This window comes from Anastrepha ludens, chromosome 4 (assembly GCF_028408465.1).
Source record: "Anastrepha ludens isolate Willacy chromosome 4, idAnaLude1.1, whole genome shotgun sequence".
NCBI lineage: Eukaryota > Metazoa > Arthropoda > Insecta > Diptera > Tephritidae > Anastrepha > Anastrepha ludens.
Genome location: NC_071500.1, coordinates 64,079,519 through 64,097,152, shown reverse-complemented (window position 1 = coordinate 64,097,152; position 17,634 = coordinate 64,079,519). Strand labels below are relative to the sequence as shown.

The 17,634-nt window shown below is 36.8% G+C and overlaps 1 protein-coding gene across 1 annotated transcript in view; it reads right to left on the bottom strand.

Moving 5' to 3' along the window:
- LOC128859605 (protein rhomboid) overlaps nt 1-17,634 on the bottom strand; it is an 89,023-nt gene that overhangs the window by 70,207 nt on the left and 1,182 nt on the right. The window contains exon 4 of the mRNA XM_054096546.1: nt 13,120-13,296. Within this exon, the coding sequence (XP_053952521.1) occupies nt 13,120-13,296 (177 nt within the window). The remainder of the gene's footprint in view (nt 1-13,119; nt 13,297-17,634) is intronic.

Genomic DNA, 17,634 nt, shown 5'->3' with positions numbered 1-17,634 from the left:
ACGCAAATAAGCAGAATTGTCGATTTGGGAGTGAGGATCACCCAGAAGAATTGCAAGATCTACCAATGTATCCAGAAAAGGTCACAGTTTGGTGCGGTTTATAGGATGGAGGTATCATTGGACCGTACTTCTTCAAACATGCTGCGAATTGTAGTGTAACTGTGAATGGTGAGCGCTACCGTGATATGATATAAAACTTTTTTTTGCCCAAAATGTAAGAGCTTGACTTGCATGACATGTGGTTTCAGCAAGACAGTGCCACATGCCACACAGCAGGCGTTACAATGGACTTGTTGAGAGGTGAGTTCGGTGAACATTTTATTTCACGTTCGGGGACTGTCAATTGGCCACCCAGATCGAGCGGCAAAATGCCTTTAGATTATTTTTTGTGGGGCTATGTTAAAGCTCATGTCTATTCAGACAAGCCTGTTTCAATTAACGCATTGGAAGACAACATTAAAGCATTTATATGTGAGATACCCGCCGAAACATTGGAAAGAATATGCCAAAATTGGACTAAGCGGATGGACCAGTTGAAGCGCAGTCGCGGTCAACATTTGCATGAAATAATCTTCAAGCATTAAATTATATGGACTATACTATCGATTTTAATGAAAATTTCATGCATTTTTATGAATTTTAAGTGTGTTTTTTTGAAAAACTTTTCTATAACTCTTAAAAAATCACCCTTTATAAGCTAAAACTACTCAGACAGCGAAACTACTCTCAAGAAACTTGACAATGTCACAATGAACTGCGGCAGATCAGTAAATGGGAGAGGGTTATTCGTAGATATGGAGATGCTGACAGCCCATGAAACCACGCGAGTATGTGATAGATAAGAGATAAGCAGTATAATGAGATCACCCACAATAACCTGCATTATGCAGGAAAGAGAGATCTTTGGGAATAAGGATATTAAGTGAACTGTGCGCAATACCAGAGTTGCAAATTTGGCAGGCGCTCAGATTTATTGGCAACACCGGATAGTCCAAAAAATAATAGGGGTTTTGGATAAACCTAATCTTAGCCGATTGATTTCTGGGAGACCCTTTTATAACAATCTTGACAAATTTTCTCTTCAATTGAAAATTACCGCTTTGTGGACATTTTGCGATATCATTTTTAATGTCAACCCATCTTGGTGGGGAGCGCTAAGGTACCTCGAAATTAGCCGGAATGGCCGTCCAGACCAGAATCATTGATTTTCCTTCATGTTAATGAAAAAATAACGAATGGGAAGTCTTCCCCACACATCGTTTAGCTCAGACATTCCCCTTCTGACTACCGCTTGCCTCGATCTATGCGGGCTCCCTTGTCCGGAATGAGCTTCACTTCAGTTGAAGGTATCGATTCGTTCTTGGCTTCAAAAGATTAACGGTGCTATTAGGTCGGGATTCATACGCTCCGAAAGAAAATAAATACATTTTAAATAAAATGTATGTAATATATGTATTGCACTAATTTTTTTAAATAAATTCCTTAGGTCTGGAAAAAATCATTTAATATTTACACATCTAATCGGCCGCCGTAGCCGAATGGGTTGGTGCGCGACTACCATTCAGAATTCACAGAGAGAACGTAGGATCAAATCTCGGTGAAACACCAAATTTAAAAAAAAACATTTTTTAATAGCGGTCGCTCCTCGGCAGGCAATAGCGAACCTCTGAGTGTATTTCTGCCATGAAAAAACTCGCCATAAAAATATCTGCCGTTCGGAATCGGCTTGAAACTGTAGGTCCCTCCATTTGTGGAACAACATCAAGACGCACACCACAAATAGGGGAAGGTGCTCGGCCAAAACCCCAAAAAGGGTGTACGCGCCAATTATACAATATATATATATATTATATATAATAGTAAATATTTTTTTCCGCACCCGCTAAGTCTTTGTGTTATAAATACTGCCAACACTAACTCATACATCATTGAGTAACACAACATTGCTGCGTTATAATGACGAAGAATGACCTGTGAACAAGCAACAATAACAACAACATATAATAAACTTCAATAACCAAATTGCAATGGGCAAGAGGCAGCATTGCATTTTTTCACTTCATATATCTTTTTCTTGTTTCTACATGCAATTCACGCAGATCGGCGAAAACTGTTGTCGGTGTTGTTGCATCGCTGTTAGGACCTGTGCCAAGCACGCACCAAGAAATTCCTAAATCTTGTTCTGAATGAAGTCGGAATGCACAAACGGTAAAAAATGCAACAAGTGCCGCCGGTGCGCGTCCATTGCCATCATCATCTGGCGTGCACCGAAGTTGGCAGTTTACCGATCGCCGTTCATCGCGTTGCCACTGCTGCTATCACCTCACAGAAGAGCACAAGCTGCAGCTGCTGGTTTATTGAATAAACTTTACCGACAGCATAGTTGGTCGCTCAGTCGTCAGCCGATCGTTCGTTGGACGAATTGCTGAGCATGCGACGCAATGATTATGATGCGCATGCACTTCTTCACCTGATGCATTTGAACATTTCTTTTCTTTTTTCCATTTATTTGTTTTGCTTTATATTTTTCTTTGATTTCTCTTAATATTCGCAAAAAAGACTGAAGCTGATCACGCAGTAGCAACCTATTATCATAAACATCATCAACACATCATTATCACTGGCAGAATCTAGCAAGACTGCATCTGAGGGTACGCTCGAATCATTACATTATACATCAATTACAACGACATTGTCCTTAGTTTGCTATACGAGATTTCTGTACTGTGAATGAAATCAGAGCATTCTGGCGGCGTCTACTAGGTGCAAATGCATCGCGCTTATGGCTCCGGGGACATCATTGAATCCGTCAGCTTCACTTGGTCTGGTTGGCGCTTAGCGTTGGCAGGTGAAGACAAGCATTCTCTACTGAAACGAATGTATAAATGTGCCCAGCAAACAAAATATGGAGGCCTCGAAAATTTTAAGTATTTAAAAAAATATTTAAGGAACCTTTTACGAGCCCTGCTAAAAAGTAAATATAATGCATCCATGTGGGCTGGGATTTCCTCTGTCTCTTCAATTAAGCTGTACTTAACGCTATATAAAGGCTGTTTCTTAAGTTTTTTTTGTTTTAGGATATATGTAGTTAAGTACAAGTTAAATAATTGTATATAAAATGTGGAGATGATTCCCTTGAGAATATGTGGGTGGAAAATGATCATCAGAATTGAGCTGAAGTCGAAGTTTGTAATAATTTTTGAATGCCCGTAGTTTGGAAAGTTAAATATAACCCAAGCCTCTTAACCTAATCACGACACAAATAGTGAGAGTTTTTTCAACGAGTATATCAGTTTGCAAAATGCTAGGCCCTGCAGAAGAGCTAGTCTGTCGGGCCCCTCTGTACTCTTCGTACTCTCTGCAACTTCTTAGACAAGGTATTTATTTTATAATGGTTAGCCAATAGTAACAATAAAATAACAAAAATAGTAACATTAAAAAATAGTAGTAACATATAAATTTTCCAATGGCCTCCCAGCAGCAATACAAGGCAACTGATATCTTCTCGATCTTCGCCTCAATATTCCATACCGACCATGTCAAAGAGCACCAAAGGAGGTTAGATTATCGAAGATTCCTTAATAAAGGAATCCGCGCCTCCTTGAGAGCATTAACAGATAACTAGCAATCAGAACCTCATGAAATTACCAAGTACAAGCACATCATTCAAAGTACTCATAAATTTTCTGTTGCCGATGTAAGCAATAACCCTGTGGAAGAATTTAATATAACGCACAATCTTATGATTGCTTCTGAGAGATCGTTATTGAAAGTTTTTCAAAAAAAACAAAAAATCTCCTTTATAATTTCACCAACCACTTTCAGAGTATATGAAGTTCATATTATGAACAATGAAACAAACTCTTTCGACGAACCCTATCTTTGTATGCAGATAAATGGTAACTCCTAAAACACTCAGGCTGAAAATCCCATTACATATATTCAAAGCTCTGGAAAGTAAAGGCGTAGATATTCAAGGAGGAAAGTATAGAAGTGACAGAGATATAGTATAGAAGTGAAGAGACAGGTCGAAGTAGCTAGTTTTGTGGGTCGAGTCCTCAATGAATCCCATGGGGATCATATGCTGAACCCATGAGTTGTGTCCTGTCATAATACCGACCTTGATGGTACAACCAAACGTCTTTTCTTTCGGGCACTTTACAGTTCTCCCGCGTTCTAGACTAGACCATCGCTCTTTATGTAAATGGCATACATAATCACTGATCCAATTCATGACTCCTGTAGAACTGATTCCGATTATTGGCTCTGGTCCCTGGTGGGTAACCGCTGATCCGCAGTTGGCCAATTCATCGGCAATTTCATTTCCTTGAACACTGCGATGTCCTGGAACCCAGATAAGTTCAAGCTTATTCCGTCTTGCAACAGAATTAAGCTTCTTCTTACATTCTTGAACAATATTTGAGGTTTGCTTTGCGCCTTTAGTGACAGCTAGACTACACTCCAATCTGTTTCCCGCTCCATCTCCTCTCAATTATCCATTCTGCTACTTTCAGAACGGCAAATACTTCCGTTTGGAAAACAGTTGCCATTCCTCCCATAACCCATATACTATCGTTTAAGTACCATCCGGAGCCAGAACCTATTTCATTCTTGAACCCATCGATAAAGAAAATATCCATCAAATTTTTTGAATGCACTCTCGATTACTCCATTGCTCCATTACTTTCATAAAAAATTGGAAATTGAACAAAGAAAAAATGATTGAAAGAATTGATCGCCTATAAAAGGCGGCAAATAGCCAACAAGCCACCTTGGATGTCTGAATCCAAGTGAATTGAAAATGTTCGGCCATATTTTTCTATGCGTTTTATTATTTATGAGAAAATGGACTTAGAGGAGAACTCCGAGCAACTGTCTCAAAGAAGTAGGATTTCTTGAGGGTATAGGTCCGAATCTGAAACATTAACAGCAATGTTCAACATTTCAACATGTTTTCTTGCCCAAAATTTTCTAATCACGGTTTTTTTTAGATTCCAAATCCAACTTATAGAGTTCTCAGTTTGGGAAAATCTTTTCCTGACTATACTGAAAAGGCACCAGAGGATGAAAGCTCCAAAAACAAAAACAGTTAATAAAGCCTACTTTATGGTTTACTGTATATACTTATATATTTATCTATGTTTGTACAAAGAATGTGAAGAAGAACCGCAAAATGGAACGGATTGCATGTACCAAGTTTTCCCCATCACCAAATGCCAACTGTCGAACGCACGCTGGTTATTGAATCGGCGCGTGCGCCATCGGTTTTAGTAAATCAATGCCACGCCATAAATGGTAATCGTTTTACAGATTGAATAATCGCTACACCACGTTCTTTGTGGCAAGTACGACATGCATGTTGCATGTGGCAAGTGTTCTATCATACTCATACTGTAGACACAAAACGTTTACTGGTGCTTCTGTTATTGTCGCGGGTAACGCTGGAATAAATTAGTTATTAATTAGCAATAAGAAGAGAATTCATTCATAAAATCTGCACATTGCAAACATTCATCCAAATGAATTATTATTGTGCGTCTTTCCTTTTCAAATTCTTTAATGGATCTTTAATCACAGAGCAATTACTGAAACCTGATTTATAGAGATCAATAGACACTTATTACTGGTACTAGAGTTGGGCACGGGTCTATTACCTTATAACACGCGATGTTAAGTGGTAGATCATGTGTAACAAAGTTCAGTAAGAGCAAAAGTTCAGCGTTACAGAAATGGGCAGGAGATATAAAGCACCAAGGTCAGGAAAGATGAGGACAGTATTTTCAGGCACCGCATCCGACCAGCATATGTATGGTTTTAAAGGTTGTAGATTTCACCCATTCTCTCGGATAATATATTTATGTATATAATTAACGCTTACGACCTTTTTTTGGCTGTTTCACCGAGCTCATCCTCCTATTTGTGGCGTGCGTCTTGATGTTTTCCACAAATGGGACCTACAGTTTTATGCCGCATACGAAGGGTAGATGGTCTTTTATAAGGAGCTGTTTTTCATTCGGAGATTTGCCTAGGGGCGACCATTATAAGAAAAAACTTGTTCTATCATATAGTGTTTCGTGCCCGGGATTTCTAACTTGTGCACTTGCGAATGGTAATCACGTCCCAAACCATTTACATAACTATGGCGGCTGCTTACGGATACAAAACGTAAAAGCAGATAGATTTTCATGCATCGTTCTTAAATGAAATGATTGTATAGGGTTTATATGCACAGTTCGACCAGGTAAAAGTAGAAAGCTGAACCGACAACGAACGACAATAGCATTAGCATTAGCGCTGCAACCTGTAGTAGAGAAAAAGGAAACATTCATAGCATCAGGGAAATTGAAGTTAACCTTCTTTATTAGGCTATCCCAACTAGATTTTTGTGCAGAATAATTTTGAGGAAAAATAAGTAGCTGATGAAATAATAATATATATATCATTGGCGCTTACACCCTTTTTGGGGGGGTGGCAGAGCTCCTCCTGCTATTTGTGGTGTGTGTCTTCATGTTGTTCTAAAAATGGAGAAACCTTCAGTTTGAAGCCGACTCCGAACCGTAGATATTTTCTTTTATTTTTATGAGGAGCTTTTTCATGGCAGAAATACACTCGGAGTTTTGCCATTGTCTGCCGAGGGGCGACCACTATTAGAAAAGCATTTTCTTAATTTTTTTGTTTAGCGGAGATTCGAACATACGTTCTTCGAATTCCGAATGGTAGTCACGCACTAACCCCTTCGGCTACGGCGACGGCTGATAAAGTAATAAAGGTTCACAAATAGTCATCTACGAAGAACGTATCACTCCAGAGGTTTGCAATTATAATAGCCTTATAAGGAATTAAAGACCATAACCGGACTGAATATTCCGTATCTTCGAATACTCGGAGATTCGAAAGTTTCAGACCCTCTATTCATATTTTTTAATGTGCAAAATTTTAAGGAATTTAAAAATCATTTCGTAAACCTACTACGAGTAGATAACAAAACTCGAAAACCAATTAGTTTTTGATAATTTTAAATCTATGTATTTCCTTAGTCATAAATACTCTGACAATCTTGTAAATTTGAGGTAAAACTGTAGCAAATGTCACAGAAACATAATTTTTTTTTTTAATTCTACAAATCAATACAAAATTTTAACACATTTATCTTTAAAAATTTAGAGTTTTGTTTTGCTAGAGTTTGCAATTGAAGCCAAAGATTTTTTCTACTTTGACCATTAAAATAGCATCCGTGATAGATCAGCAATTTAGTTTAGTTAAGATATTTGCCAAATGCATCGCTTTTCACTTCTAAAAATATCGAATAGTCAGAAACGATTATGTCAATTGACCGCCTAAAAGTTGCGACACTATTTTATGTAGGAAGCCGTTATGGCGAAAGTTTACTTCAACTATCCCGAATCGGTTCAAAACATAAAATCGAAGTTTCACTAGTGAGATAAGAGCCAAAACTCGCAAAAATGTGCTGAAAAACTTTGTTGAGAGAATGGGCTACTGTAAAACCAGCGAAGGAAATTATATTCCATGACAAAATTTGATTTTTTTACAATAAAAAAAATAGTTCAAAAATACGAATACCTCTTTTACTTAAAGACAATTTAATACTGGAAGAAAAGAGAGTACTTTGCGTGTAATAACTGTGCTGCTTTATGGTATAAGGATTCGTGAATTAATGTGCAAAAAAATGTATGTGTGTATGTATGCATATGACTTTAACATTATACATACTTACATTCCGAAACGGCTTGAGTTTTGAAGATCTGAATACACAAAGCAGGCGTTTATCTTCATGAAGGATAATAACAACCAAATAAATTTTCTAAAACCAATAGATGAGAGCCAGCATTAAATCATAAGACCGAAACTCGGATAATTCCATAGGACTTGCATATGCATAAGTAGGTATGTGTGTATATATGTATGGCATATTTGCAAACTCAATTTTACCACAAGGATTAAATAATTCTAAAAGTAAATGAAAAATTATTTTAATTTGATTAACTCTCGCTTTGGTGAACATTTAAAGATTTCCCTTAACCGGAACTTATTTGTGCCAATTTTATTTTGAAGTATTATATTTACCACTTGTAAACAAATTAATAAATGTCCACAGAGGATAACAACAGGTACATACATACATATATGTATATAAATAATGTAAAATGCATTGTACATGTCAATAACAGCTACTCGTACAACAAGATCTACAACTCACAAATATTGAGGACATGTAAAGTAAACATAAACGCATCAGATTGAAGTGAATTTCTTGAAGCAGAAAAAGGAAAATATCAACACCCACAATCTGAACAATTCTAATGACAGTAACAACAATAATAACAACATTAGCACCGAAATGAACTCATATACATACATATGTATGTACTTAAATGCATGTCTGCACCGATTGCTACTTGAATGCCAACAATTTCAATTAAGGAATAGCCAAGGCAAATACAAACAAGATGTGGCTCTTAATGGAATTGCAACTATTGAGAATTCTCTTTTGTGCGCAAATCTGTGCGTGTGTGATTTTGAGGCATTCGATCTCTTCAGTACGCGTCAGCGCTAAATTATATACTTATCCTGAGTCTTACTTTCCCAGTTGAAAAATAACTCCCCGGTGGCAATGTGGGCAACGAGTTATTGATGTCATTTTGCAGAGAAACCTGGCATTATAACTGGCTTGGTTCACTATTAAAACCAAGTGATTATAGAAGGTGGGGTTTTCCCAAAATCGTTTCTTTATTTTTTACGGTTTTGACAAGTGTGTCTGTATTTTTTTCACCGCTACTATAATATTCGCTTGGGCAAAAGAAATCCATTCTTTTCCCGATAGACTGCTGAGCGCAAGAATAAGGAAGATTTATAAATTATTACAAATAATAATTAATGCAATATGTGAATCTTCTTTTTATTTTCTTCTTCTTCTTAATTGGCGCGATAACCGCTTACGCGATTTTGGCCGAGTTCAACAAAGCGCGCAGTCGTTTCTTTCTCGTGCTAACCGGCGGCAATTGTCAAGTCCTTCTCCACCTTCCTCTTCCTCTACTACCAACAGCTGGTACCGCATCGAATACTTTCAGAGCCGGAGCGTTTGTATCCATTCGGACGACATGACCCAGCCAACGTAGCCGCTGGATCTTTATTCGCTGCGCTATTTCTATGTCGTCGTAAATCTCATACAGCTCATCGTTCCATCGCTTGCGATATTCGCCATTGCCAATGTACAAAGGTCCAACAATCTCCCGCATAATCTTTCTCTCAAACACTCCAAGCGTCGCTTCATCGGATGTGGTCATCGTCCACGCTTCTGCGCCATACGTTAGGACGGGCATGATGAGAGTCTTGTAGAGTGTTAGTTTTGTTCGTCGAGAGAGGACTTCTTTTTATTTTACTTTTCTTTATTCAATAAAGAAGAAATGAATGAAATTTGTTGAATGCATTAGATTGCATCATAGTCTGGATAGCATGCCATGTGGAGCGTCATGCATGGCAAGTCATTCAGAGACCCAGTTATGGCGTCATATTTAGCCTGCTTCTAAGAAAAAGAAAGTGTGAGAGGATATAAAAAGAAGAAAAATAGAGGAAGAAAGAAAGTCTGAATGGCATTTTTGTTTTTGTCGGGACAGACCAGCAAGTACAGCACTCAGACACAATTAAATCCATTGTACTGCACTCTAATTTCTTTTTTAATTTTCTTTACTCTACCCGACCTCCGAAGAAATCTAAGTCGATCTTGTGGTGCCAAGGAGCCAAGGTGGTCGTTTCTTAACACATCAGTGCCAAAGATCTCAAGCCTGATTCGAGCGAAGGCTGGGCAGACGCACAGAAAGTGGTCCGCCATCGAGGATGAGATGCTCTCCACATGCTAGGTAAAGTGCACTGTCTGAGATGCCGAGCTTTTCCATGTGCTTCGCCCATAGAAAGTGGTCCGTCATCAGTCCAACCAGCCTAATACAGTCCCCTCAGCTTAGTGGCAAACCCTTCTGTCTGCCGACAGTCGGTCGGACATGACAGGTAACATCAGTTTTGTCCATCTGCAGCCTCTGTCAGCTTGCCAAGCTCGCTTGTGGGTTAGAGTAACCCGTTTGTTAACCGTGGCTTTGATGGCTTCAGAAGGTAGTGGCGAAACGGGCTCCGGACCGAGGAAGTTGGTCCCAGAGTGAATTCTGGCTAAAGAGTCAGAAATCTCGTTACCCGCGAGACCCACGTGTGCTGGGACCTATGTTAGCATCAGGCTATTATGTCTACCGACATAGTTTAGCCTGGATTTACAGGATTCGACTATCCTTGAAGTATTTGGGGTCTGTCTAAGGTCATTAGCGCAGCTTGGCTGTCGCTGCAGACACATATAGATCTACCTCTCCGCCTGTGGCATAGTAATTCATGAGTCAGGAGGCCTGGAAATGTCAGCGAGAGGGAATCGATGACTTTTCTTGCCATGCACGCGACATGCATGCTGTTAGATGTCGGTTACCAACTGGGTTGTTAATTACTTTAACACAGCACTTTACTCTCTTCTTGTTTACGTCAACCCCTTCCGCTTTGCTTACTATTATTGTCTGAATTCATAACCTGATACGAGTAATTTGCATTTGATTTCAGCGATGAAAATGCAGTGATTGCTACCTCCCGTACGGGAATGTTCTATCGCCAATGCAATGATGTATGTGTGCGCTTACGGACAAAATAATAGAATCGCGATATTTTTACCAATTTCGACTACTATGCCTTTGTTTCTTTTTATTTATTTATTTATTTATGTTTTGTTAAAACATATCTTACTCTACAACAAATAACATATCAATCAAAGTTCCAAACTTCGTACAAGATTTATAAAAACAAAATCGTCTATTCTTTATAAGAAAAAAATGCGCAACACCGTCCAACTACCATTCTACTAAAATTTAGTTGGCTATAAATCTGCGTACCCATATTTTCTCTAAATTCTGATTAAAAAATTTGAAATTTTGATTTTTATAAATCTTTTACAAAGTTTGAAACTTTTCTTCTTCTTCTTAATTGGCGCTATAACCGCTTACGCGATTTTGGCCGAGTTTAACAAAGCGCGCCAGTCGTTTCTTTCTCGTGCTAACCGGCGCCAGTTGGACACACCAAGTGAAGCCAAGTCCTTCTCCGCCTGATCTTTCCAACGCAGAGGAGGCCGCCCTCTTCCTCTGCTACCACCAGCTGGTACCGCATCGAATACTTTCAGATCCGGAGCGTTTGTATCCATTCGGACGACATGACCCAGCCAACGTAGCCGCTGGATCTTTATTCGCTGCGCTATGTCTATGTCGTCGTAAAGCTCATACAGCTCATCGTTCCATCGTCTGCGATATTCGCCGTTGCCAACGTGCAAAGGTCCAAAAATCTTACGCAGAATCTGTTTGAAACTTTTGCTTATATGATATTTGTTGTAGAATGAGCTATATTTTTAGACAAAACTGATCAAAATATTCCGCTTCTATTATTTTGTCTGTAAGTGTATGTGTGTAGTATGTACACATATCTACGCACGTAGGTGCATACAGAAAGGACAAAATATGCAAAGTGCAAGTTGGACAAAGGATATTTACCGAAACTGCACACAAAATGTCCAAGGGCACTTGTATAAAAGCACACAAACATACCACTTCATAAACATGCAAATATATACATGCGCCGAAGAGCCTTTGAACTAAAGCAATAGGATATTGCCTTAAAACAGGTAAAGGCAACGTAAGCAAAGATTGCTAGTTAATACAATTTTTTTTTTGTTTAGCTTGATTCGGAGAAAATGAAGAAGAAATCACATTGAAAAAGGTGCGTGTTGCGTAGAAAGGAGGAGAGACCCAAGAGAGAATGAGGGAGAGCGAAAAAGAGAAAGAATATATATCTAAATAAATTCACAACATTTGCAGAGAATACAAATAGACAAAATTTACAAAAAACAGAGAAGGGGTGACCGGTGTAGGTGAACGCCGGACACAACCGTGGCAACAATGCACACTACTCCGAGCGTTTATCACCCGCACAAACGAAACGATTCCAGGACCGCAGCAACGGCACAAATTGCCTCAAAGCAATACCAATAAATCCGACGCCGGATAGCACTTTATAGTATACACAAGCACTAGCCAGGAAACGGAAATAAGCGCCGAAAAGTAGGCACCAAAAAAAATTCCAAAAATATTGGGACCAAAAAACGCCCCAAACAGTAGGCACCAAGAAAATATAACGCCAAAAAATAGGCTCCAAAAATATATTTCCTACAAGTTTGAACCAATAAACAAGCGCCAAAAAGTAGGCAGTGTTATTTCTCACTAGAAATTAGCAAGCACAAGGAAAAACTCAGGAAAAATAGTTTAAAGTGTATCTAAGATATATAATATATAAGGTATAGCTCTCTCTATCATTTTCCTCTACGTTATATCTTTTTTCTCTCTCGCGGAACGAAAATGTCCAAAACGTTACATGGCCTTGAAATTGTACTCTCCATTCTCGCTCGTCCATCGACGCCTAAGAAGTTCACTTCAAATTTCACTCATAAATTAAATTCGACATACCCACAACACATTTATTTAAAAAAAACGCACATTTTAAAGACAATTTGTCACGCATACAAAGTTCTTTAAGTAATTCAATAAAAATTTTGTATATTATTTTCTTTAAATGGGCATTTTAGTGCGTTTTTATATCCAAAGCTAGGCATCACCGAAGTAACGGGTGAGATTTGACTGCTAAAAGGAGAAGAAAACCAACAATAACCGCAATCGCGGGCAATGCGACCAGATGTTAAAAAAAGTAAAACTAAATAAAACTGAGTGAATTATTGAAGTAATTTTAAAAAAATGTATATTTTACAAAATTAATTATAAATATTACATTTTAATTAGAACAGGCTAGAAAAAAGTCATAATATTAGTTATAATAACAGATTATGTTCAAATAACGTTACAAAGCGCTCTCATAGCTGAGCATTAACAATCACTTGCTCTGAGTACGGATGAGTTATTTCCATGGCTCGCAGAAGCCCAAAAAATTCTCAAGTGGAAACTCCTTTCGTAATATTATATAGCATCTGTTTTCACATAAAGAAGTACAAAAGTTCTACATTTTGTCAATACTTACCACATTTACAAAATCCTGGAAGGTAACAAAACCGGGACCAATTGGCAATCGCGCCTTTTTCGCGCGCTCATGCAACAATTCTCGTTTATTCATAGGCACTTGTGACAAGAATTCTGGGGATTTTAATGCCTTTACAAAGTCATCAACGGGTATCTCCCCAAATCCTTCTGGGTCAAACTATTTCGAGAAGAAAAACGAAACAATACACACCAACATTATTAATCGAAATAGCAAATACTCATGTTTTCATTATAATTATTGTTGTTATTAGTAGCCACTACTAATTTTTTTATAACGTAAGGAAGTGCTAAATTCGGTCCGAATAAAACTTTTTATGGCTGCTAATTTTTCAACTCAAACAAACTCATAGGGAATCAGAGTTATAGCGGACGCAAATTGAAACTTAACAAATAAAAAGAAGGCTTGCTTTTTATCCGATCCCCATTAGGAGCGGGAGCTATAGAGGTACCAATTTTGAGCGAGTTTTATTGAGGGGTAGCATACGTCCAGAATTAAAAAAAAAAATCGATTTTTTCGATATTTCGAAAGTATAGTATTTTAAGAATATACTGTGATATTTTCATGCGGAAATTCCCAATATTATAGCTTCTACAGCCCATTAACTAGGTAAGGAGCGGTCTGGGCATACCTGTACCTCAAACTTTAAACTCATTTTTCTCAAAACTACTTTTTCCGGTACGGCATGCATGATAACTCATAAAGTTTTTAATATTTTTTGATACGGTTTTTTTTAATATTCGAACGTGTCTTTTCTATGAAATTGAATTTTGTTATTTTATTTAAAAAGATTTATAAACATAATACATAAAATACATAATATATAAACATAATTAAAGTATGACATTTATGACGTAAACAGCATACTTTTTTTAAAATTCCGTAAATTGCAAAATTTTTCGAAATTCAAAAATCCGGCTCGAAAGACTATAGATACAACTTTATTTTACAAGAATTTCAAGGAGAAATGATGCAGACCGTGAAGCAACTTTTTGTCATTGTACTTTGGGTCACGTGATTTTTTATATACTAATTTTTGTGAAGAAAAATTAAAATAATTTTTTTATAAAGTTTAAGTACTAATAAACAATGCATAACTTTTTTTTATATTTATTTTTCTTGTTACCCCTTCTACAAACAGTTTTTCTTTTAGCGCATATATACGTCCAACCCCTTGAATCATTATCGAGATATGCACAATAACCCAAAAGTGCGCTTGACCACTTGGCCCATCATTTGTACAAAATTTGTTACAGAGTTACAATTTTTTGTTTTTTTTGGAAAATTTCCATTTTCAGTGCAAAGGGTGTAATATGTGTACCGAGTTTCTTATAAAAATTTATTAATTTTCGTTCGAATTATCGTGCGCACAGGCGGTCGGACAGATCCCTTTAAGACTAGTTCTGTATTACACTTCTCAGATGGCATGCAAACAAATATAAAAGAATTATACTATTGGAAACTCTACTTAATCAGAAGTCCTACCTGCATCTTGCGTATCTTAGAAGAGCAAATCAAGTGAAGTAAATACAGGTTAGTGCAAACGTATGTCATAATATGCAAACTGGTCCCACCAAAGATGTTAATAAAGGATTTTCCAGAGATAACACGGTCCGGAAACTTTCCCCGTAAAAGATCAATGATTTCGTTGCTTGTTTGGCACTTAGCGCCGTCTTGTTGAAAATAACCGTTGCCCAGTTTAATAGCATCCAATTCTGGCCATAACAAATCGTTAATCATCTCTCGATAGCGATAGATAACACCGGTTATTGGAAAACCCTATGCGTAGATGTTGCTCGTTCGGTCGAGAATATCGCTACTTTGCCCGAGGATGTACAAAATGGTACAAAGTATTACTTCCATGTCTCACTGGCAGTCAGGCTGTCTCGAGGACTTTACTTAGACTCTAACAAAACAACCCGAAGTCTTATGCGCAATCGTGCATCTCTTTTGAATTATCTAGACGCCTAAAAAACTTAAGCAGTGTGATGAGTTCTAGGGCATGACAGGGTTGAAGTCTCATAAAAAATTATTTTTAAAACTTCGTGCTATACTCGTAGTTAGGTCTTCAAGGATCAAATTTTTAGTTAGTAATATGGCGGCCGCCGTAGCCGTGCATGGAAGAGCAAAATTATGGAAAAAAGTTGGTATCGAACAACATTTTACAGCTTATTTTTGGCTTATAATTTTACTGTTCTCTATTTTTTTCTTATTTAAAAGTTGCCATATTGAATGTTTAAAATATCAGTACATATGAGCTCTAAAACTTATTACAAAGTAATTTTTTTTTAATTAAATACTCACAATAAGGTCCCCGCAATTGACGTGGCTCGAAGATCAGTAACGGCCAACTAAAAACCTTCGTTTAGTGTGGCTCACGAGTGTTTATAAATTATCGTTGATATTTAGTATAAGCAAAGAAATTATATCTAGAAATTCCAACTTCGACAACTGCTTGTGGTATTTTTTTCGAATTCCCACATTACTGCATTCATATGTATGCATGTGTATGTACATATGTACCGTAAGATACCTGGGCGCATGCAATGAAAAAAGCTTCGACACACAATCGCAGCGTTGCCCAAATATTGCTCAATATTCGCGGTTGGCTTAGTAAAGAGAAAAATGCTTTATAGTGCACTTGCTTGGTCACAAGCATTTCCTATCTGTCATACTAACGGCTTTGCGCACTCCGAGCACGCAGCGTAATTGAAGCAGTATCAGAGAAAGTACCACTAGGTCTAATTCCGATAAGTATCTCTAAATAAACGGCTTGGCGGGTCTATCCCGATGTCAAAGGCCACTTGAGGATAGCGCGCAACCACAACGCTTAAGGGAAAATTGTATTAAGTGTATATAAATGTTATTTATTTTACTTTGGCAATTCATTAAAAATCATAGAAATTCATTATTTTTATCAAAAAATTATAGTTTTCAATATTTGACTTCAATTTGGGTTCTTTTTTATTGACTTTCGAGAATTAAAAAAGCGAAGCATAAAATTTCTCTCGGCATTTGAACTCGCGATTGCAGTTTGATAGAACTGCGCTTTAACCACTACGCCGCGAAGGCAGCTCTTATTTGGTGTCAAATGGTATACTTAAAATCCCCCCTCTTAGCAATTTATTACACTCTAAAAAATTGTTCACAGCCAATTGGAGGCATCGATTGTACTGACAATGATGCACAAATTTAATTTTTTAATAAAACAAAAACAAATTCTTGAGATTTATGCAGCTGTAAAGATTTCGATGCGTAGCTTTGACCGATTACGTGTTGAAGGAATTTTTTTTTTGTACTTATACATACCCTTATGTGCAAAGCCCGACGAATTACTAAGTTTTAACAATTTTTGTTTTCGTGTTTTTAGTTTTTATCTATGATACTTTCATTTCATAGTGCATTCTACAACAAAAATCATATAACTTAATACTCCAAACTATGTACAAAATTTAACAAATTTCAAAAAGAATACATCAACATTTTTAACTTTTTATTCTTAATTTTTGGGATATGCAGTTGTATAGCCCATTCAATTTTAGTATTATGATCAAGTTTCAAGGGGCTCTACATCCTCATTGATTTTTGACATTTTTTTTTCGTTGCGACTTCGGACCACGTCTTTTATATGGAGAAAGTTTTGAACATGGCATGCAAAAATTTGTCAAAAATCAAAGCATGTTTTAGCGACTTCGAACTTACACTTCATTATTTTAAAATTGAATGGACTTTGAAACTGCTTACCTTGAATTTTTCTAAAGATTATTATTAAAAGGTTTAAATTTGTTGAGCTTTTGTGGATTTTGAATTAAGTTTGAAAGTTTCAGTTTAAAACCCATGTTGGGGAATGCAACATACGAAGCGCGGTGATTAAATTCCAAGAATGTCATAATCCAAAAAACCAAAATTTCGAGAAAAACGGCTTCAATATAAGATTTCTTACTTAGGGAGAACCAAAGACATATTTTCATCTAATGTTATATCTGTGATATTGTTATGAATAAATTTATTATTTTGAATGATGACACCCTTCCAATATGTATACAAAATGTTGGCCTTAACTTATTATTATATTGATGTGTGAAGAATATAAGTAATACCAAAACTAATGAATTGAAATTATTATGATTCCCTAATATTTTTTTGCTATTCACAATTTTGTTCTACTTTTTCCATATGGTTGAGATATATGTACAAATTTTCATCTTATTCCAAAATGTGTTTAGTGATACATACTTTCGAACAGTGATTATGGTTTTTTCTCAAATACATCGCATTCCACTACATTTTTTATAAAAACATCATTTCAAACTTTAAAATTGTCAACTTTTTAACCAGAGTTTTTAAAATTTTTCTGGGTATGCAGTTTTATAATTCATTGAATTTAAGTATAACCGAGTGAAGGTTTTAAGTGAATACAAAATACGGTTTTTAACAATTTTTTCCCTCCGAGGTGTCACGCCTTCTCTTCCATACAAAGTAATGATTTTTTTATAT